Here is a 24,370-nt window from a genome sequence, read left to right as displayed (position 1 = left end):
AGTACTTTACCTTATAGATTTGAAGCCCTAATAACATGTGAAGTACCACCAGGATAAGCAAGCACCTCCACACCCTGATAGCCCAAGAAAAGATATTCCTCTAAGGACAGAGCTTTAAGCAGACAAATCCTACCTTGGTCTACCGGCTGCGTCCTGAATTGGACACTTGGGCTAAAAGGACCAGCACCCTTGCTTGTGTAAGCACGTATTTTAACATCGTAAATGGAATCGGGTTTTAACGTGGTAAGAGTCACAGTTGTATCAGCAGGAACAATGGGCACTTCTGTTTGGTGATGTGGATTGTTGATATCCTTGTAGAAAAGGATGTATTTTGTGATGACTCCATTCCTTTCTGCCAGAATGGGGGGTTGCCAATTTATTTGCACTGAGGTTGATGACATGCTGTCACAATGCAGGTTCTGAGGAAATCCACTTGGAGCATCTTCCGGGATTGTAATTTCTTGGATATTTTCTTCCCCAAAGCCCACTTTGTTTCTGGCTGATAGCTTAAAGACATATGATGCTCCTTTGTGGATTTCTTTGGCAGTGAAGTGATCTTCTTTGTCTGAGAACTCTAACGTTGTGAGAATATCCACATCTTTTCGACCATATTTTAGGCGATAACCCATGAGAGAGCCAAAGGTCTGGACTGGGGGATACCACTGGATGAGAGCAGTGTTCATCTGAGTGTGATTAATGACAAGCCGAGGTTTACCTGGAACTGAAACACAGATAACATATAAGCAAGTTGGCTTCCAGAAAAATGGTGATTACAGCACACATTCATATTGTTTATTTTAACATTTACACAGAAGTGAGAAGTAAAATGAAACAAAGGAAGCTAAGAAATTGTCAGTAGACAGTGTGCAATGTTTTTTTTTTCTTACAAAGCAAGTACAAATATGTGCTTCAGCTATACATTCTAATTGTTACCCGGAGTTAGAGGAAAACCACAACCAAAAAATTGCATTTAGTCTTTATCAAGTAGCGAAGTCGGGCTCTCCTGCCACTGCCGGAGCTGGCCGCGGCTGTGCAGTCTGCATTGCCGCGAGTGCGGCAGCGCAGCCCTAGGGCCAACCCCCCCAAACCACGCACTGTAGCGTGGATTGGGGGGTTGGCCCTAGAGCTGCGCAGCCACACTCGCGGCAATGCGGACTGCGCAGCCGTGGCCAGCTCCTGCGGCCATATTAGGAGTGGCAGGAGAGCCGGACCCGGCCTGTGGGGTCGCGACCGGCACGGGGGGCGATTTCACTAAGGGAACCCGGCGGAACTGCCTGGAGGGCGCGGATGGCGTCCTCTGTGCATTTAAACATCCTGCAGGTACTTTACTTTTTTAGAGCTTTTGGCCTTGTAAGACCTTTAAAGGTTAAGACGTCTAAACTGCAGCGCAAATGACTTTGTGCGCCAAAAACGTCGTACTGCGTGCTGTACCACGGTGCGACTAAAATGCCATGCGATGGTGCCATGAAACCGGGGCATATGGTGCCCCTTTAATGTCGCACCTTTAACGTCGCACCAGTGCGCCCGACAGTGCAACCTTTAGGGAGCACTGGTGCGATGTTTCAAGGACACCATATACCCTGTTTTCGTCGCATCGCATGCGACGGTATTGTCGCATCGTGCAACGTTTTTGGCACACTGTGGTACCGCACGCAGTGCAACATTTTTGGCGTGATGTAGCTTTGCGCAACTATTATTGCGCGCAAAGCTACTTTACATGCGCTAATGGGCTTTTCACTGAGGCGCTAACACTTAGCGCCGCATAGTGAATCAAGCCCCTGGACCCAAACTGCATCTGTAACTTGGTAATTTTTGAATCAGAATGGTATGTACAGGTAGTAATGTACCCACAGTAAAGAATACATTGAGACACTTCATATAAAATTAATTACAGCATACATAATATAATAATTTTAGCAGGAGAAATGCTTTGACCATATACAAGTGACCATCATTTCTGTGGATTCCCTGCTTAGTATTAAATCAACTCACAATGCGCCCAAATGATACTCAGTTAACAAATATTGGGTAGTCATCCAAATTAAGGCTCATCTTCGGACTGCCCTATATATCACGTCCCTATTTAACTAGTGATGTCCATTCTCTAATAGGCACTTGCAAAATTAGCCTAAGACAGCCTTCTTAGACAGGCCCAACATGTATTCTCTGTTGTCTGCTGGTTTAAAGAGACACTGAAGCGAAAAAAAAATATGATATAATGATTTGTATGTTAAGAAAAAAAACATTAGCAGCAGAGACACAAGTCTAATATTGTTTCCAGTAAAGGAAGAGCTAAGAAACTCCAGTTGTTATCTATGCAAATTAGCCATTCAGCTCCAGGACTTTCAAAGTCGCAGAGAACTCTGCCAGACACTTGAGATAATAAGCTTTAAAAGACAATGTATCTTTTTTTCCCTTTGCAGGGAAGATTTTACAGAGCAGGCTAGTGAACTTTTGAACCCATTTAGACTGCTGAGTAGTGTCTAAACTGCAAATATTAGGGCTCTTTCACACCAGAGCCCCTTTTTCAGCGTTTTAACGCAAAGTCTATACTTTGCGTTAACCAAGGTAAAAGGAAAGTCCATAGACTTTCATTTTACCTTTCACACCCGACGCTGCGTTTCGATGCGTTACGGTACGACGCATCCCGGCGCATTTTAACCCGTCGTATGGCCCAAGCGCTTCCTAATCGCGTCATTATGCGCTGCATGTGAAGCCAGGAGCCGCCGGGGAACAATGGAGGAAGCGAGAGGTCGGGCTGTGGACCTTCCGGGCACCACGAGGGCACCTTCTACCGCCGAGGATCAGGTGAGTAGGCCTCTATTTACCTTCCGCTGCCCATATTCTTCCTTTTTCAACGGGCCAGAACAGGTAGTCCCGACTTATGGACAGATTCAGGTTGAGATCGAGTGGGCAGTCCCTATCTCGTTCGTTAACCGAGGACTACCAGTACTCAAAATGTATACTAGACCCTTGCTTGAAACATTTTGGTGAGTTACAGATCACATGGCCATGCGCAGCAGTTAACACAAATAACTGATAAAGGAATGTATTTGTCATAATTTCCAGGGAAACAGATAATAATACTTTTATTCAATAAGTCAACTTTGTTTAAAAGAGTAGTCAGTCACTAAACTAATGCTTATGTCCATCTGGAACAAAAGCATTAACTTCTCAGGTAACTGAACTTCTACCACTCATTTAATAGTTCAGATACTGCTGGCTGGATGGATGTGGCGTCTATCAGATACTCCTTTCATTAACTTTGGCATATGCCCATCCTATTTGAAAATGTAACTGCAGTCAGACAAGAAAGTAATTTATACTAGCCTTAGTATACATGGAAATACTTGCATCACCTTCTGTAATTGTGTTGCACTCTTTAATGTATTCAAGTGCAGCCACTATAGTCGCTTTTAAATCCATATAGGGAATACACAGGACTTCTGTCATTCATTTGATCTTGCTAGAAAGTTCCCTAATACACTGCTGCTCACATACTATGATTGAAAAGTACAAAGGCAATTATTGACATATATTACTAGGAAGTATTGTAACCATGTCTTGCCAAACTTATAGCCCCTCCCCCAGTCCAATGCCAATGTTGATTTATCAGGTGACTAATCTGTTAGTACAATTGGCTGGCCATGAACAGCTTACACAGGAAGTAAAGTTCCTTCTGTTTTAAGAAGGCAATTACACCAAGCTTTGCTTTTTTAGTAGGAGGGCTTTTTGGTCCCCCCTTATCCCCCTATACATTCCTAGTAGTTTGGGTCACCCTGAGCTGCTTGGTTACTCTGTTGTACTGGTCCAAGCCCTATTTCATACAGCCTTATCAATCCCTACCATGTACTGATGAGGACCAAAAGTCCGAAACAGGCTGTCTACATGTGGGTTTGATATGGCTGTGTAAAACGTAAAGCTATAGGCTTGCTATATACCAGCGGTTCTGGATGCTTGCTTGGCTTAACAATGGCGAAAAGGGATAATTTGCATATTTAGTAGTAGTGCATTGTGGGTAACCACAAATGTTCATTTATAACTGAATTATTGCAAATTTCCTTCTGTTTTAAGAAGGCAATTACACCAAGCTTTGCTTTTTTAGTTTTTTATCCCTCTATACATTCCTAGTAGTTTGGGTCACCCTGAGCTGCTTGGTTACTCTACAGGAAGCATACGTGAGGCAGGATCAAATGTCCAGATCAGTCACTAAAGATGTCTATTAACCACTTTACTACTGAGGATGGACCAGAGCAATTTTAACATTTCAGCGCTCCTCCCATTCATTCACCAATAACTTTATCACAATGCAATGATCTATTTCTTGTCTTTTTTGCCACTAATTAGGCTGGGTGGTACATGTTGCTAAGAATTATTTTATACCAAATGCATTTTAACAGGAATAAAAAAAAATTGTGCTGCTATGGATAAAACCCACATATTTTATTTGCCCATTTGTCTGAGTTATTACAACATTTAAATTATGTCCCTATTATAATGTATGGCAATAATATTTTATTTGGAAATAAAGGTGTATTTTTGCTGTTTTGCATCCATCACTAATTAAAAGCCCTTATTTGCAAAAATAACAGTATTATACTCTCATGACATACATATTAAAAAACTTGAGTCCCTAAGGTAACTATTAATGTATTTTTTAAATGTCACTTTTTTCATTTTTTATACAAGCTTTTTAAATTTTGGTAACAAGGGGAGGTAAGCGATTAATTTATGGGGTATTTTATGTACTTTTATTAATTTTAATGTATGTAGGGTGTATTTTTACCATTTGGCCACTAGATGTCCCCCACTTTATCTTCCTGTGCATGCTGTTATTACGCTAACAGGAAGTAATGTGTGTTTGTGTTTACTTTCAGTTTGTCAATGACCACGGCATCTCATTGATGCTGGTGATCGTTGATAACAGGCACTGAGATCGGTGAATGGAGACTGTGTTCCCATTCACTGATCTGTGTGCTAATGGCCGACAATGAGAACGCATGCAGGAGTGCGCACAAGGGCGCATGGTGGGTGATTGCGGCAGCAGACACATATCTACGCCCCTGGGCAGGAATTGTAGTCCTGCAGAGAATAGATATACTGCTGCGAACAACATAAGTGGTTAAACTTTTTAGCAAGCGATCATATTTTCAATGAGATCATTCAGACTAAAATAAAAGATTGAATTTAATCAATCCACGCCACTAAAGATTCAAACTTGTGATCCTATTTCCACCAGTAATGATCATATCTATGGAAAAAAATCTGCTAAGCGGAATGATCATTTCTTAAAGGAATGCAATTCTTCAGGATCAATCAGGCCTATCAGCTTCTCTGATGTCATGCAATACAAGTTGAATAACCTGATAGAAAATACAAATTGTTTACTAAAAATTGTACCATTAATGGGCACCTTAAAGAGAATCTGTACTCTAATATTCTTACAATAAAAAGCATACCATTCTATTCATTATTTTCTCCTGTGCCCCTCTGTGCTGTTTCTGCCACTCTCTGCTGCAATCCTGGCTTGTAATTAACAGTTTTAGGCAGTGTTTACAAACAAACTAACCAGCTTCTAATAGGCTCAGCTAAGCATAGTGTATGAGTCATTCAGAGTATGCAGGGGGCCTGCAGAGGGTGTGTATCGCTTCTACCAATCACAAGCAGCCCTGCACATTCCACACAATCAAGCTTTACCCCGACAAACAGGACAGAGGAAAGATACATTGATTTATTACAGAGACAGTGTAGTTAGGAAAGACTGCAGTAAGCCAGAGCAGATTAGAACAGGCATAGGAACTTATAGGATAGAAGAACTAAGGCTGAAAAAATTGTTACAGAGTCTCTTTAAAGAGAAACTCCAGTGAAAATAATGTAATAAAAAAGTGCTTCATTTTTACAATAATTATGTATAAATGATTTAGTCAGTGTTTGCTCATTGTAAAATCTTTTAAATCCCTGATTTACATTCTGACATTTATTACATGGTGACATTTTTACCGTTGGCAGGTGATGTAGCTGCTGCATGCTTTTTTGGCAGTTGGAAACAGCTGTAAACAGCTATTTCCCACAATGCAGCAAGGTTCCCAGACAGGAAACTGCCAGGAGTACATACTCAAGAGTTTCTTGTGGGAGGGGTTTCACCACAATATCAGTCATGCAGCACCCCCTGATGGTCTGTTTGTGAAAAGGAATAGATTTCCCATGTAAAAGGGGGTATCAGATACTGATTGGGATAAAGTTCAATTCTTGGTCGGAGTTTCTCTTTAAGAGAAGTATAAACTGATCACCATATGAATTCACATTATGCCTACATTAATTATCCTTTTGCTTGATATTCTCTGGCTAGCGAATAAAGTTTGTCCCATATCACTACAGGTTTACTTTAACCCTTGTTTACCTACAGTATATATCTGCAAACAGTAACATTTTACTCAGATGATTTTTTATTAGCTTATGCAGCTGCTGCAGTTTATATTTGCCTTAGCTGGAATGATGGTGGAAAAACTTTAAGGAAAATAGGTCTGAAGAAAATAATTCCCGGCCTTATTCTCGTTTTGTGTTCAAACCATTATTAAAGCCAATGGAGCATAAGCAAAGCGAGGAGAGCCCAAAGAAATGGAATAATAACTCCTTCAGGTTTCCAGTGAAGAGATTGCTAGAAGCTGTCACTAAATTATATATGTCATAAATTGCTTTTATTTTAGCAGCAGCCCTCGCACTGATGACTATTTTTTTAACCTTGATTGGTAGTGCCTCTAAGAAAAAAAAAAACGAAAGAAAAATAAGAAATACAGCCGGACTTCCAAAAGGACTGCATTAGAACACAGTTTGGTTTATTAAAAAGAAATCAACTCCTCTACCTAGCGGCAAAGTGAAGAGTGTATCCTTGATATCCTGAGCCTGCTATGTAATAAAGTATGTGTAGATAGATCCTGTTATACAGAATGGAAAGGTTCCCGCTAAGAATCATACGTTTTTCACAAGCAGGAGCATTCTGTAAGAGAATTTTAACTACAAATACTGAACTGATAGTAATATAGACAGAACCAATGATGACTATCTTTTGAAAGTGCTACTTGCCTGGCTGTTCTGCATTTAATGTTATCTGCATCACTGACCCGGGACACACATCAGGTGTGTTAGGGGATTCTGGCTTGATTACTGTGAGAATGGCAGCCTTTTACATTTTTTACATTGATGAGAAGAGGTGAAATCTGATTGGCTGTTTGTCGTTCTGTTTAGGTGTGCAGTGGGGATGTGAGACACACACACACACACACACACACACACACACACACACACACACACACACACACACACACACACACACACACACACACACACACACACACACACACTCTCTCTCTCTCTCTCTCTCTCTCTCTCTCTCTCATCCGATTTTATATATTGTATACAGATTAATAGAACTTTTTTATGCTTCAGCTAATCTGCTTTCATAATTGTACACAAATATTTAAATAAAGATGCTTTTCCCTTTCTTTGTACTGAAAGTTTAAAATAATAATGAAAACAAAAGTCACTGGTGTTTTACATTAAATGGGTATTCTGTGAATGGTAGTATACAAAACAATCCTCACCAGTAGTATTCTATTCCCTCTGTAAACAGATTCCATCGCTTATCAGGCGGTCTGCATCAGTTTTATTTAGGATCAGGAGGAGGGAAATACCTCCAGTACACTTAAGAGCTATGGCTCATGGGTGGCAGAACCATTGTGATTGTTTTGCTCCCCCTTTTGTTGCGACAAATTGCCATATCATTCACTACTTATGTCAATGTAGTCAGGAACTTGCTAATATGGTTAGTGATTCTCTGCTGAATCCCTATGGAGAGAGATTCATCAGAGTTAAGTGTCAGCGTTGATGGAAATAGATGCTTTCCCCAAGAGTGACTTTGAGCTACATACATTTGCATTGTAGCTAGATAAACAGGAACTCTGTGTCTAACTACAAAATACTAAAAGCACGGACTTGCAGCTGCAGCGACACTCTGCTACTGGTGCTGGTGCAGCTGCCTGGTGCTGTAGCCCTAAAGCTGCTTACAAATGCTATATTTAGCTGAAGCAGCCATTCCTAGCATGTATTCTGTTTTGGTTGATTACATAAAGAAAGTCCCTGCAACGCTATCTCACATTGCAAAGAACTAAAGCACACCCGAATCGGGCCAAAAAAAGTTGATTTTTACTTATCTGGGGGCTTTTTCCAGTTCCCATAGTATTGCAGGTCCCTCTGTGTCCCCTTCATTGTTCTGCTGCCCCCTCCAAAAGATCTGCAACTAGAACTCCAGTTTCAGGCTACTGCGCATATCAATACCCATCTGTGTGCATCCTTAAAGAGAGCCCAAGGTGGGCTCATAAAATAAAAAAAAACGTAGGCTACCTGATCCGGGGGGGCTGAGCAAATCAGGTATCAGGTAGCTGCAAAAAACGCAGCTCCCTGCCGCTCCTGTGGGCCGTAATGGCCCACTTTCACCTCATGATGCTGTAATGAGAGACTGTCTCTCATTCTCAGCATGCAGGAAGGCGTCAAAGCGTCGGGGGGGGGGGGGGGGGGCATTCAGTCAGGAGAACTCTGGAAACGCTGCAGGAATGCCCCTGACGGGCGTTTTGAGCAGGGAATCCCTCTCCCCTATGTTTACCTCAGAGATAGCGACAAATATTGTCGCTAATCTCGGGGAGGCAGAGGAGTGGGGGCATGTCATGAGCCAGAGAACATGCCTCTGTGGCCCATCTGCCCCCCGTGGAACCGCCTAGGGTTCTCTTTAAATGCACTCCTATCGTTGGGAGTGTTCTGCGCATGCAGATCTTTTGGAGTGGGCAGCGGCACACTTGAGTGGACAGAGGCTGGAAGAAGGTAAGCATCAAAAATGTATGTTTTTGGACTAAATCAAAGTGTTGAAAATTATTTTAAATAGAACATGACAAAATACCTCCTAGGAGAAAAAGTGAAATGCATATGGGCACCTGTGTGACAAACACCTTTATTTTCAATGCAGAGAGCAGGCAAAGCTTGCTCATCTCTTTTTACTATCAAAGGCAAATGTAATCATTACCAGCTGAAGCTCTCTGAGGAATGTGTCTTCACTCTGCCCTTCTCCCTCAGCTTAAAGAGAAACTCCGACCAAGAATTTAACTTTATCCCAATCAGTAGCTGATACCCCCTTTTACATGAGAAATCTATTCCTTTTCAAACAGACCATCAGGGGGCGCTGTATGGCTGATATTGTGGTGAAACCCCTCTCACAAGAAACTCTGAGGACCGTGGTACTACTGGCAGTTTCCTGTCTGGGAACCTTGTTGCATTGTGGGAAATAGCTGTTTACAGCTGTTTCCAACTGCCAAAAAAACATGCAGCAGCTACATCACCTGCCAACAGTAAAAATGTCACCATGTAATAAATGTCAGAATGTAAATCAGGGATTTAAACGATTTCACAATAGGCAAACACTGACTAAATCATTTATACATAATTATTGTAAAAATGAAGCACTTTTTTAATACATTATTTTCATTGGAGTTCCTCTTTAACAGTCACACCACCTTGGCAACAGCTTTGTCACTTCAGCAGAAAAGCAGAGGGGTAGATTGAGGACATACACCTCATAGAGCTTCAGTTGAATGAGCAGAGATAAGTAAGCATCCCCTGCTCTCTGCAGTGACAATGAGGGTTTTTTACACACAGGAAATGTGTGGGAAAGCTTTTAAATGTTCTTTTATGTAACTAAGAGTAGTTACTGAAATTTTAGTTTTGGGAGTATAATCCCACTTTAAGAAACATTTTTTTCTTTAGTAGTTTAGATATACAATTGATGAGAATATATAAAGAACGTGTCAGCACAAATGTCCTTTACACCATAATACATCCTCTCTGCATGAGTGGGAAAGCAGTATGATTCACTAGCTGAAATTTAATCTGTCTCACTGTTAAAGCATTTGCAGCTGGAACATTATGCAGATGCCTGACATTCCTTCATCCAATCTACTTTTCAATAATCACTCAAGAGCCAGGTCAATTTTCAGAGCTTGGACAATAAATATGATGCATGACTCAGAGAGTTCACCTATGTTTGGGATGCAGCCATCTGCTCCACAAGTCGGGTTCATTTTCAGGGAGAACGAAAAACCAAACCATGTTATAGAGCACAATGACTGATGAATGTAGTTTTTGGGAGATGGAAAAGATCTCAATGTGTCAAGCATTTGACAAGGATTAAGTACTAAGAGCATTACCTGCACCACTTGTAGTGACAACTTTAGGCTTGCTCCGAGCACCGTCTCCTTTTGTGGTATAAGCTGTCACAGTAATGGCGTATGCTGTTTCAGGCTGCAGTCCAGAGATGATCATTTCCTGAAATAAAGTACAGGGAAGGAGAACAGTCACTTTCATAAAGCTTCAAGTTTAATGCATTTAACTGCATTATGAGCTATTTTTACACTGATACTCTAGACTATATGGAAAGATGTGACAACCAAAGCAAACATCTCCTTTGCATGTCCTTATCAATGTATGTTTATAACACATCTGTGTTTTATGACAGTTCTACTTTAGATAGAGTGGGGAGTTTATTTCACTGCATATAGCCAGTGAGAGTACAGAAACATTACAAAGTCCCCAAAATGGAGAAGAAGTACCACACTGCATTCAACAGTTGCCAAGCAGCTGCTATGGTAACAACCTTATCAATTTGGAATTCATGTCACCTCTGTCCCAAAGACGGTGTTCACAAGGCTAAGGAGAGGCAGTAAATCTACCCAATAGGAAAGCACACAGCAGTAAACTCCACAAGTTTTGAAGCACATCTGAAGTGAGAGGAGTATGGATACTGACATATTTATTTCCTTTAAAAGAATGCACATTGCCTGGCTGCCCTGTTGATCCTCTGCCTCTAATACTATTAGCTATAGACCCCAAACAAGCATGCAGATAAGGTTTTCTGACTGAATTCTGACTGGATTCGATTCAGACACTACTGATGCCAATTGACAAGTAACTAAAAGTAAATAAAATGGCAGCCTCCATGTCCCTATCACTTCAGGTATCCTTTAAGGAGTGTGGGAGTGTCACTGTCACATAAATGAAAGTTGTGCTTGCCATATTTAATTGTTTCCACTATCTGCATGGAATTTGTATATTCTGGAGTTTGCATAATTTTCTCACATATTCTAAACACAAACATAAGTTAATTGAATCTCCCCAAAACTGGCCTCATACTATGGCAGGAGCCTTAGACAAAGGATAAGACTGTGAGCTCCACTGAGGAACAGTTAGCGACATGACTATATACTCACTAATTGTGCTTTGCAAAATGTAGGGTTATACAAATGTAAGGGTTTAGGGTTATAGTGATATAAGCAAAAAACCCACTATAACTGCGGTTTGTGCATTTGGTCTAATGTATATGTGAGTACAATTTCTAGGACATTATAATCAGCCAAAATGCCATATAATTGCAAGACCATGCTGTAAGTACACAAAAATATATTGTATAAAACATATTTTTTATTTTGCTGAGATCTGTCCATATCCTAAATATGCAAAGGGCCTCAATTGGCAAACCTGACAACCACAGTAAGTTGCTAGAAACAGTTTACAGCAGTCCTTTAGGGGAAAACAAATTGCATCCCCCCCCCCTCCTGTGATCTGATAAACTTTAGCAATATATGCATTACTTTCTAGCGGCCATAAGGAACTAGCACAGCCAATCCACTCCAGAAAAAAGGAAAAGGAGGCATTTTCATGAACTTATGTATGATTTAAACCTGTCAACTGTGATGTGTTGAGGGAAAGTAGGAGCAATTGTTTTTCAGTTCTGCTGTATCTCTGGAACTGTTACGCCCACATGGACAGAAAAAAAACAAGTTATTCACATTTAGTTTTAGGGGGGAAGCTTAGAAATAGAGTTTATAAATCCCTTCTAGAAATTAAAACTGTAAAGTGAAATAATACAATTGCCATGACTGCATACTAAAATGGGGCTGTTGGCAATATGTCCAGCGCCTTGTCCTTTGCAGCTTTTTTTCCTCATATATGGCCAGCTATGAAGAAATGAATTCTTCTTCAAAGTTAGCTAGCAGTTGCAGTCACATGACCATGTCTAGCCAATTGGAACCTCAGAAACCCAACCATTACTCATGATTTCACTTTTAAAATGCTAAAATAGGGCTTCATGAAATCCTTGATTAAAATGTAGCAGATATATGGCTTCTTGGTGATACATAATATATATATATATCAAATATTTTTCAACTTTGCTTCATGAAAGATGTAATGTTTTGGAATGAAAAGCAACATATTTCTGGACTGAATGGACTCATGCATTACCCAGAAGGCCAGAATAGAGAAACATATACACACAGTTGTAGTTGTAGAGCTGCACACTATAATAGTTTTTTTTTCTGCTGATACAAATCAATGGTCCTCTTACTGATGCTGCAGCCAAATTAAAGTAAAATTAGTAGCAGCCATTCAAACAGCAGCCATTCAATCAATACCGCATACAGCCGTTTGCTATAGTTGCTCTGTTTGCATTTTATTTTTTGATAAACATGAACATCATGCCAAATGAAAAAGTCAAACACAAAACCAATGTGGTATGTTAGAGCATGCATCTGTGCAAATAACAGAAAATTATACACACAGCACGCTGAGAATAAAAACTTGAAACCAGCAAGCCCTTATTACTCACATGTTCAGTAGTATCATCATATTCCCACTGTTTAAGAGTAAAGAAGGTGGAAAAGAAAAAGAATAACAATAATAAAAATGTGAAGTGCTATCTGTGCAGTTAGGTGTTTTTTTTTCCTAACCCTTTTCTTTTTCATATGTACCAATGAAGAGTTATGATAGTAACCTGAATTTAAAAGCTATGTGCACTTATACTGCACAATACCCTTTTTAACTGGCCTGTGTGCCTAAAAAAGAAAATCCGTACACCTCAGCAGAATGCATTGTAAACAGAGGTCTGCTGCGGTATAGCAACCTGTTTCCTTTGTTTAAAGCGGAATATAACCCTGCATTTCAACTTTGCTCTAAAACATTATTTACAGTATATTATATGCAACCAGCATTTTTTTTTTTACTAGACCAGCATTGGAAGGGTTACACAGGGCTTTAAAGTTCCTGGAGATTTCTGCAGACGCATCCGAAGCTGAAATAGATACATTTTGTTTACATAAATGTATCTAAGTGTTGAATGTGACTCATCTCTCTGACTGAGAAGGAGCTTGGAGGACAGCCAAAGAGTGTGTAACATTTATCAATAGATACATTCAACTAAATAGAATGTATCTATCTGAACTTCTGCATATCTCTCCACGGAACTTTAAACCTCTGTGTTCAACCCCTTCCAATGCTGGTCTAGTAAAAAAAAATGCTTTTTGCATATAATATGCTGTAAATAATATTTTAGAGCAAAGTTGAAATGCAGGGTTATATTCCGCTTTAAAAAAATAAAATAGTGCGGCAGACAGAAGTGCAGCTGAACTGAGCATGTGCAAGTAAAGTCCGTGCATGCACAATAGAGGGAAGAGAAAACCCGTGCATGAGTGCTTCCTTCTACTGGGAATGCAAAGACCATAGTTGCACAGTGTGGATGTGTTCATGGCTGTGTTTTCATCCATAAGGTAAAGAAGGACCCAGCAATGGATTTTTGGCCTGGAGAAGGAACAAGGAAGCCTCTGGACTATCCAGAGGCTTTCCATTAATAAGGTATCTAGCTTTTTTATTTTATTACACTTCAGGATTGCTTTAAGTCAAAGAAAATGTATTAATTGTAATGTTTTATGTACATGATATCTGGCCTGTGAATGTTAAAGCGGATCTGAGATGAAAAACTAACTATAACAAGTAACTTGTCTATATATCTTATCTAAAGTTTAGATTAGTTTACACATAAAATCTAGCTGCAAACAGCTTCAAAAGTTTATGTTTATTTATTTCTGTGATACAATGAGGGCAGCCCTGTTCTGTTTGTCACATTGTCACAGGCTGAGGGCTGGAGATGCTATCAGCTTGCCTGTGTGTAAATTCAGTCCCCTCTCCTCCTCTCTTCTCCCCTCTGCCTCTGAAACCTCTGGTTAGTAACCTCCTCCTCCTGCCCAGACTTATCTCCCATAAGCCCTTGCTACCGTGCCAAGGAACAAAAGGAGCTGTGGGCGAGGTTTGTTTAGTTTATAAGGAATTAGAGTATTAAAACAAAACAAAAAAATTATTTAGCTTGAGGATTGCCCTATAAACTATATGAAAGGAACACAATTATGCAATGAGTAAAAGTTTATCTCAGATCCACTTTAATAAATGTAATAAAGCTATTAATCTGTAATGATTTAAAGTGTACCCAAGGCGAATCTCAGTTACAAAAATACATAGTTACCTAAGGGAAGTCTCTGGTTCCTATAGAGCTGGGCTGTCCATTGTGTCGATCGCGATCTACCAGTAGATCACGAAGGACTGCTGGGTAGATCGCGGTCTGAAGTTTAAAAATAGTGTGCCGGCTACTATCTAATTGTGCTGCTCTGCTACGCAATGCAGAGCAGCACGTGACAATCAGAGGAGGAGAAGAAGGGAGAGGAACAGCGTCTAGAGCCCCACCCCTCCAGGACGCACAGATGAATCAGTAGGGAAGAGTGAACGCTGGAGACAGCGTGTTTCACGGAGCTCCAGGAGGGGATGAAGCCGGTAAACAAAGGGGAGAGCTAATTGCCGAGGAGGGTGAGTGTTCACACGCTGACTTCTCATTTCTGCTGGCCGATCACTGTAAATAAGCTTCATTAGCAGCCAAAAGGCACAAATACAGGGAGCCGTTTGTAGTACTGCTTTGAATGTCTTCCTCACAGGAGAGTGAGTTTTGAAGGGAGGGTTTGCATTGTTGACTCAGTTAATGAGAGGTTATTAACGAATGATCCTCTTTGATAAGGATGCATAGTTCAAAGGATTCAAAATACAGTATACCAGCTAGCATGTGGATTGGACCCCTGTCTGTACTTGAGTATACATTGAAAGCAAGCACTTGTACTCAATATGCTAGAATTAGCTTTATGGAAATCAGGATGGGGGGATTCTACGCCTGCCTAGTTATGTTGCTGGGGGGAGGCTTTCAAAGTTTAGCATTCGAAATGTTGGTAGATCTCGCAGGCTTGGCAAATTTCAAAGTCGCTCGTGAGTCGGAAAAGTGTGAGCACCCCTGCTATAGAGGCTCCCAACATTGTCAACCCATCCCCCGTTGTTGAAAAATTCTGATAAGTACTTGTCAAAATGAAGATCAGGGTTGCGCTCCTCTTAAGGCAAAGGCACGGCCATACTGTGCTTGCCTGAGTATGGCCAAGCCTGTGCAGTATGCTGCTAAGCTACTGCGCAATCACGGCCTTGTTCCCGCTAGGGTGCAGCCCAGGCATGCTTGTGCAGGAAGAGGATGTTCTGGAAGGTCCCAGGCAGCAGCGGAGGTCTGGAGGACAGCAGGGGTAGCTTCTGGAGGATTGTGAGGCTTCCATCTCGTTAGGTAAATATTGGATTCCTCACCCAAAGGTTCACCTTGGGTTTGCTTTAAATAAAAAAAGCTGTGGTAACATCCAAGTTACTCATAGTAGGTGAATGTAATGTAAATTATGATACCCGGTAAGAATGAAAAACTAAGTTAATTTTAATAAACAAATAACCTCCCACATTTCGTTAATCTTTATAGTAACTGGCTAATAGTAAAATGCAAGTAGTGGAAAAGATTTCCCAGGTAAAATCACAATCCTTCTGCTTAGGGGAAGCTGGATAACAAAGACTGCATGTATCTTCTGGTATTTAGAGCTTAATCTCTTGATTTAAAGTGGTCAGAATGAGTTTATTCTGACCTTCTTATGGATAACAATCATTTACTATGTCATTCTATTACTCTTTAAAAAGAAACAGCTAATTGATTTCAGCATTGTTTTGTCCACTTACCCCACCCCCCGTATGACATCACTCCTGCATTACTCCACAGCCCCTGCTTAGGAACAGAACATGTTGCTAGCAACACATCTGCACAGCATTGGCCCTGCAATGTTGCCTCAGGCATGAGGTGCCAATCACCACAACATGCCTCGTATGTCTGCACAAGGCTTAATAATGTCTTATCTCTCAGATTGTAAGCACTACTATTTGCCTTAACCTAACTGAGCTGATAAGAAAAAACAGATAGTGTTTATTCTTATCATTGTAATCTGATAAGGCTACATGGCATGTAGCACCTAAAAGATTTTAACTTTTACAAGGAAAAGTGGAGTGTGACTTGTTTTAAAAAAAAGATATCTAAAGAAACGTGTTGTTTTGAAGACAGCATCAACCTCATCACATCTGGGGAAAGGGCCAGAGACACCTAAACCTAACTCTACTTCTCAGGATCCTAGTATGACGTGTACCATGGTCACAAATCTTCAAAACCTTATTATTAATGCCTGCCATATACTACAGTGTATTACAAATTACTAGAACATTTTTACATGGAAAACTCCTAGCTAATAAAATAGCAAGGCAGTATTTTGAAAATAGCCATAATGTCAGTGCAGTGTATATGACATTCTGCTTGTTTGACACAGGGAAATAAATAATAATAGCATGACTGTAAACACATTTTGGCAAACCAATGTATGTCACTCTTTCCTTAAAGGGGAACTGAAGAGAGAGGTATATGAAGGCTGTCATGTTTATTTCCTTTTAATCAATACCAGTTGCCTGGCAGCCCTGCTGGTCTATTTCTCTGCAGTAGTATCTGATTAAAACCAGAAACAAGCATGCAGCTAGTCTTGTCAGATCAGACTTATAAGTCTGAACCACTGAAACACCTGATCTGCTGCATGCTTGTTCAGGGGCTATGGCTAATAGTATTAGAGGCAGAGGATCAGCAGGGCTGCCAGGAAACTGGTATTGTCTAAAAGGAAATAAACATGACAGCCTCCATATACCTCTCTCTTCAGTTCCCCTTTAAGCAATCATAATTTTGTATATAAAGTGACTGCACCACACTGATAAGTTACAGTGGCCTCTGGGGTGCTCAAGGCTGCTTGGCCTTCTTGGTCCAACATTGCTGCTGCCTCAGAAACCAGTCCCAAGCAAATAACACATTCTTTAAATATTTAAACAGACGTCGGCATGTTTCATTTATTACACAATCTGAAATGAATTATTTGAACAAAACTGTCCCAAATCATTTTACTATATTTCAATGGTATTACATGTAAATGGAGAAAAACATAAAAAAAAAGTATTTTTTATGACCATCTTAGCTGTGATCAAATACACTACATAAAATTCATAAAATACAATGATTACAACTGTACAATCTTCAAAGGTAATGCTTGTTCATCAGCAAAAATATATTGTACTGTATACAGAAAGCCATCAAACAAAGGTCTAATAGTGTATAGTGAAATGCAAGTTAAATTGCCAGGGAAAGTAGAATCTACCCACTTTTGGCTGACCTGGATCACCCAGAGATCCTTCCCAGGTAATGTCTGCACAGACACAACACTGCTGACCAATCCAACCATAAACAATCAGCTAGGGGGAGATTTAGCTGTTCTGATGTCTCTTTTTTAATATCTTTACTTTGCTAAAGAACAATAATCCCCTTTGAAGTCTAACAAGTTTGATGGATGTGTTTTCTACTTGAGATGCATTTTAATGGAGAAAAATATGGTATATTTTTTTTCCAACTAATCCAAGTATGGGCTTGTTGCACACAGGGCTGGTAATGTTACCATTGCAGGCAGTGCAAAAGAATCTTCCCAGTCTTAACACCAGGGGAGAACCGCCTGTTACACTATAAGGGCCATGCACGTTATCCACGTTCTCCTAATGGTAGGATCGGTGTAAAATTGCTGCCTGCGCACAGCAAAATTACCTGCCTTTCATGCATCAGGCCCCATGAAACTATGAAAGGAATGATGTGATGATAAATTTGAGGTGAGTATTGACTCTGAGAACTTCAGGACAATCAATCTTGTCACAGGGTGATTTCAATGTAGAGGGGAAAAAGTGGAGTAATTAACCATTCTGATGGCAGCAAGCACCCTTATTGTCAAAAGTCAAACAGAACTAGAGTTCGGACAGGGTTTGTCTGATGATTCAATTGATATTAAACATATGCTATGGTCCATTCCCCATTCCTAAACACTACTGCTAGAATGAAAATTTCATCTGCCTTTGCATTTAAAGGTGGCCACACACCATAACATTTTTTAAATATCTGCTCAATTCAAGAATAGCAATCAGTTTTTCTGACTAATGGTAATATTTCAAAAATCTGACCAATGTACCACACCCATGCTCAATTTTATTGCTTGGGTATATACTGTATATGAATAAATTGACAACACACCATTCAATTTTCATAAGAATTGATCAGAAAAATCTACTATTCCCAATCAACTTTTATCAAATAAAAATGGGAAATCTGATTGGATTTCTTGCTTGACTAAAAAAATACTTTAGGTTTTTGGGTAAATGCACTTTTTGATCGAATTGCCATTAAATCGGATCATTGTAATGGATCATGTGTGGCCACCTTAAATCTCATGTCTCCATAAAAATAACAACGATGGTGCCCTGTCTCTGACTTAAACACTAATAGCAGTGTTTCAGCTGGCAATGGTGGCACAACATCCCTGTCAATTGCAAGAGAAAATCTAGGAGAACAAATTAATTGGACTGGACCAAATGTGGCATGATAGTAGTACTCTGTGCAAAATTACCTGTACACAGACATGGTCTGGCAGCAGGTCAGTCTTACTGTGATACTGACCATATTCCTAATTTAATAAATGGAGGTGATCACATCCTGATGTTAAGGTAACAGTACTTGTTTTGAGTACGGTATATATTTTAACACTCTAACACCTTCTCAGGAAAATCATAATTAAGATTTACAGTTATTTCTACAAATGTATATGCTTTAATGATTTATTTTATTTTAAATGTCCTTCTGTGTTATGTGAATTGCACCTACTGACAAGATGTGGGTTGCTACTAAGGTGGCTTAACAATAAATATGATATGGCATTCCTATTGGTTGCATTTTGTGGCACCTTTGTTACCATGGCAACTTTGCGCATCATTTTGCTGCAGTGATAAAGTAAAAGGCTTGCCTGAAACTGTTGCCACTTTGTTTTTGCACTGTATTCACCCAGTGAAAAGTATACTGTTGTAATCCCCAGCCATTTTTTTCTATACACTGGAAAACTATTGGGGAGGACTTTGGATCATTTGCAGCAGAAAACGCTGCCAGTGAGTTGTAAATCCTAATGCTTTATATAGAGGGAAAGTTTAAGAATAACAGGATTCATTTTCCGCTGTCAAAATATCTGCAAAAAAATCATACTGTGCCAAGATATCCTGAGAGAAAAAGAAAAGCAGCAAGGGAATTAACATTTTCAATTAGTAGCTGCTTTCTTATATTTCATTGAAACATTAATTCCCTGATGTGCATCTGTTCACCAGTTACATTCTCTGCTTTCTCTGAATTTTTGTTTCCCACATAAGCAGTTCAAAGTGGAAGACCTTGTCACATGCTAGAGAGGGAGATAGAGAAATACATTAAACCAAGAAACCAGGGATTTACTTTGTGGTTTGAAAGTACTTTATTCTTGACACTACCCCATGGGAGAGCAAGAGAAAGGTTTGCACCTTGCCTAGCAACGGTAGAGCAACTCTATATGACCTAGCACTAGCACATAAAGTGACATATAAAGGCACTTTTTCAAAACACCATTTGCTGCCTGTGCTACATTATAGAAATGGTCACCAAGAAGAAACTGAAAGAAAAATGGCTGTAAGCTTCTACATACAGCAGTTCTAAGTCCAGGATTTAAAAGAACAACCACACCATGGAAACAATGTTACTCTGTTACTCTGAATACTTGGATACCTCAAGAAAAAAGCCGATAAACAGATCAGAGATACTAAGTAATGCTCCAACAAGAATGTCTAATTCCATGTATTGATTTCAGTCGTTAAAACAGGCACGTAATAGTGTTTCACTTTCCCAAAATATTCACCATAAAATATAGGCACCCAAGCTTTATTAGGAAATGTGCATGCCATTTATCTGCATGTTTATACATTGTGCCTTTATATACAAAAGATCAATTTAGCCTCTCACGGGTAAAGCATGTTATGGCTTTCCATTTATTTTAACGATGGGCTGGGAATTCCACAGACACTGCTGGGACGATATTACACATTCAGTTATGTATAGTTGCAGCCACTTAATGCATCTGGTGAACTTGCAGCAGAAATAATAAATAGTGAGTATTTTTACTATTCATGCTTGGACTAGTGTTGGGCGAACATCTAGATGTTCGGGTTCGGGCCGAACAGGCCGAACATGGCCGCGATGTTCGGGTGTTCGACCCGAACTCCGAACATAATGGAAGTCAATGGGGACCCGAACTTTTGTGCTTTGTAAAGCCTCCTTATATGCTACATACCCCAAATTTACAGGGTATGTGCACCTTGGGAGTGGGTACAAGAGGAAAAAAAAATTTAGCAAAAAGAGCTTATAGTTTTTGAGAAAATCGATTTTAAAGTTTCAAAGGGAAAACTGTCTTTTAAATGCGGGAAATGTCTGTTTTCTTTGCACAGGTAACATGCTTTTTGTCGGCATGCAGTCATAAATGTAATACATATAAGAGGTTCCAGGAAAAGGGACCGGTAATGCTAACCCAGCAGCAGCACACGTGATGGAACAGGAGGAGGGTGGCGCAGGAGGAGAAGGCCACGCTTTGAGACACAACAACCCAGGCCTTGCATGAGGACAAGAAGCGTGCGGATAGCATGCTTTGTACCACCATGCAGTCATAAATGTAATAAAGATAAGTGGTTCAATAAACAGGGACCACGCGGCAACGCTAACCCAGCAGCAGCACACGTGATGGAACAGGAGGAGGCGCAGGAGGAGAAGGCCACGCTTTGTGAGACACAACAACCCAGGCCTTGCATGAGGACAAAAAGCGTGCGGATAGCATGCTTTGTACCGCCATGTAGTCATAAATGTAATAAAGATAAGAGGTTCAATAAACAGGGACCACGCGGCAACGCTAACCCAGCAGCAGCAGCAGCAGCAGCACACGTGATGGAACAGGAGGAGGCGCAGGAGGAGAAGGCCACGCTTTGTGAGACACAACAACCCAGGCCTTGCATGAGGACAAAAAGCGTGCGGATAGCATGCTTTGTACCGCCATGTAGTCATAAATGTAATAAAGATAAGAGGTTCAATAAACAGTGACCACGCGGCAACGGTAACCCAGCAGCAGCAGCAGCACACGTGATGGAACAGGAGGAGGCGCAGGAGGAGAAGGCCACGCTTTGTGAGACACAACAACCCAGGCCTTGCATGAGGACAAAAAGCGTGCGGATAGCATGCTTTGTACCGCCATGTAGTCATAAATGTAATAAAGATAAGAGGTTCAATAAACAGGGACCACGCGGCAACGGTAACCCAGCAGCAGCAGCAGCAGCAGCAGCACACGTGATGGAACAGGAGGAGGCGCAGGAGGAGAAGGCCACGCTTTGTGAGACACAACAACCCAGGCCTTGCATGAGGACAAAAAGCGTGCGGATAGCATGCTTTGTACCGCCATGTAGTCATAAATGTAATAAAGATAAGAGGTTCAATAAACAGGGACCACGCGGCAACGCTAACCCAGCAGCAGCAGCAGCAGCAGCACACGTGATGGAACAGGAGGAGGCGCAGGAGGAGAAGGCCACGCTTTGTGAGACACAACAACCCAGGCCTTGCATGAGGACAAAAAGCGTGCGGATAGCATGCTTTGTACCGCCATGTAGTCATAAATGTAATAAAGATAAGAGGTTCAATAAACAGGGACCACGCGGCAACGGTAACCCAGCAGCAGCAGCAGCACACGTGATGGAACAGGAGGAGGCGCAGGAGGAGAAGGCCACGCTTTGTGAGACACAACAACCCAGGCCTTGCATGAGGACAAAAAGCGTGCGGATATAGCAGCAATGCTTTTTGCCGCCATGCAGTCATAAATGTAATACAGATGAGAGGTTCAATAAACAGGGACCGGAAACGCTAAACCATCCCAGATGTTCATCGGTCATGTTACTTGGTTGGGGTCCAGGAGTGTTGCGTAGTCGTTTCCAATCCAGGATTGATTCATTTTAATTTGAGTCAGACGGTCTGCATTTTCTGTGGAGAGGCGGATACGCCGATCTGTGATGATGCCTCCGGCAGCACTGAAACAGCGTTCCGACATAACGCTGGCTGCCGGGCAAGCCAGCACCTCTATTGCGTACATTGCCAGTTCGTGCCAGGTGTCTAGCTTCATGCCCGGTTTCAGGTCCAGCGGTGCCAGCCACAAATCCGTCTGTTCCTTTATTCCCCTCCAAATTTCCTCCCCTGTGTGCTGCTTATCCCCAAGGCAGATCAGCTTCAGCAACGCTTGCTGACGCATGCCAACAGCTGTGCTGCACTGCTTCCACGATCCTACTGCTGCTGGTGCTGGGTTAGCATTTCCGGATGAGGTACAGCTTTGAGATGCGTTGGAGGAGAAGGAGTCAGAGAGGTAGGTGCTGCTGTTGTTATCCAGCTGTTTGCGGCGTGGGCAACACCCGCGCCGTAGCAGGTGAGGAATCGCTGCCAGGCTCCACAAGGTTCACCCAGTGCGCGGTAAGGGAGATGTATCGACCCTGGCCGAACGCACTCGTCCAGGTGTCAGTGGTGAGGTGAACCTTGCAGGCAACGGCATTCTTCAAGCTTCGGGTTATTTAGCTGACCACGTGCTCATGCAACTCAGGCACTGCAGAGCGCGCAAAGTGGTAGCGGCTGGGAACCACGTAACGTGGGATGGCCACTGACATCATGCCCTTGAAGCTGTTTGTCTCCACCACTCGATATGGCAGCATTTCGCAGGCCAGAAGCTTGGCTATGCTGGCTGGCTGTTACTGCCACGGCCCGGGGGTCATTTGCTGGCAATTTCCTCTTGTGCTCAAACATCTCAGAAACAGACAACTCAACCGTAGCGCTGCACACCGAAGGGCTGTTGGTTGTTGTGTTTGATGAACACTGGGAGACCTCAAGAGCACTAGTCCGGAAAGTGACAGTGTCAGCATCGTCTGATGTTTGTGAATGTTGTGAACCACGCAATGGCTGGGCTACTGCTGCTGCTGAGGCGGGTCTGGTGGTGAGTCTGGTGAACCCAAGGGAGGCAGTGTTGCTGGTGGTACCCTGTCCTGCCGCGTTTGCCCACAGAGTGGGATGTTTGGATAGAATGTGGCGGCTCATGCTGGTGGTGGAGAGGTTGTTAATACTTTTCCCCCTGCTCAGGCGGGTCTTGCACACCTTGCAAATCGCCATGGTAACATCCTCAGTGCAGTCTTCAAAGAAAGCCCAGACTTTAACTGGCTGAGGACTCGGACCTCGTGCGTGATGTGCTGGTGCTGCTTAACCCACTGCTGGACGCTTGAGAGGTCATCCAAGTAATTATCTGGTCCTGTTCTTTTGGATCTGTGAGGGTTGTTGTCCTGGACAACATGGGCAGTATTGAGTGGGTTTTCTTGGGTGCTCCCCTGTGGCCTGTACGTGAACCGTCAGGGGAAACACCTCTTCCCTTGCCCCTCCCTCTTTCACCGGATTTCTTCCTCATTTCACTTATCCTTAAAGTACACGCTGACTGGCAGCAGTACAGTGGCAGTACAGAAATGCTATACAGTGGTGGGTGAGCGGTGTACCACTATTGTCAGCAGTGACACAGAGCACAATGCTATACAGTGGCGGGTGAGCGGTGTACTACTGTTCCCAGCAGACACAGAGTGGAAGTAAACACAATGCTATATAGTGTGGCTGAGCCGTGTACACAGAGTGGCATTAAACACAATGCTATATAGTCTGCTATATAGTCACCCCGAACAGGGTGATGTTCTGCAGAACCCGAACAGTGGCAAACACTGTTCGCCCAACACTACTGGGAGGGAACGCAGATTTTAGTACCTAAACACACGATACAACATGTTTTCCGGGGTCGGACTCTGAGGCACATACAGATGGTCCCGATCATCATCCTCATCATACAACTCTTCTCCTGAGTCTGACCCACCCACCACCTCTGCCACCCCAACATCCCCAGACACAGACCCCTCATCGTCCTCAACATTAACTTGGGATGCTGGCCTGAGCCAGACCTCCTCCTCCACATCAGGCCCCATCATCTCCTCAATGGCAGCCCTCATTAATCGCTCTGGCGACGGACTGATGGACACAACGTTCTCCTCCGGGGAGGGCTGCTGCTGACCACTGGCTGCTGGGGTGGATGTTATAGCTTGCGTGGGGCGTTGGCTGTTGCTGTTGTTGGGAGTGCTGCTC

General features: G+C 41.9%; 1 protein-coding gene across 39 annotated transcripts in view; it reads right to left on the bottom strand.

Moving 5' to 3' along the window:
* PTPRD (protein tyrosine phosphatase receptor type D) overlaps nucleotides 1-24,370 on the bottom strand; it is a 382,778-nt gene that overhangs the window by 171,305 nt on the left and 187,103 nt on the right. For 22 of the 39 annotated variants that reach the window (XM_068235008.1, XM_068235101.1, XM_068235030.1 and 19 more), the window contains 3 exons: nucleotides 12,707-12,733; nucleotides 10,251-10,368; nucleotides 134-721 (listed from right to left, as the gene is read on the bottom strand). The exons of 9 other annotated variants lie outside the window; for them this stretch is intronic. In XM_068235008.1, coding sequence (XP_068091109.1) covers nucleotides 134-721; nucleotides 10,251-10,368; nucleotides 12,707-12,733 — 733 coding nt within the window. The remainder of the gene's footprint in view (nucleotides 1-133; nucleotides 722-10,250; nucleotides 10,369-12,706; nucleotides 12,734-24,370) is intronic. 8 more of the 39 variants (XM_068235065.1, XM_068235125.1, XM_068235132.1 and 5 more) reach the window with 1 other exon arrangement.

The sequence above is a fragment of the Hyperolius riggenbachi genome, chromosome 1 (genome assembly GCF_040937935.1).
Source record: "Hyperolius riggenbachi isolate aHypRig1 chromosome 1, aHypRig1.pri, whole genome shotgun sequence".
Classification (NCBI taxonomy): domain Eukaryota; kingdom Metazoa; phylum Chordata; class Amphibia; order Anura; family Hyperoliidae; genus Hyperolius; species Hyperolius riggenbachi.
Note: the sequence above shows the minus strand (reverse complement) of the source record. Positions and strands in the feature narration are given on the sequence as shown.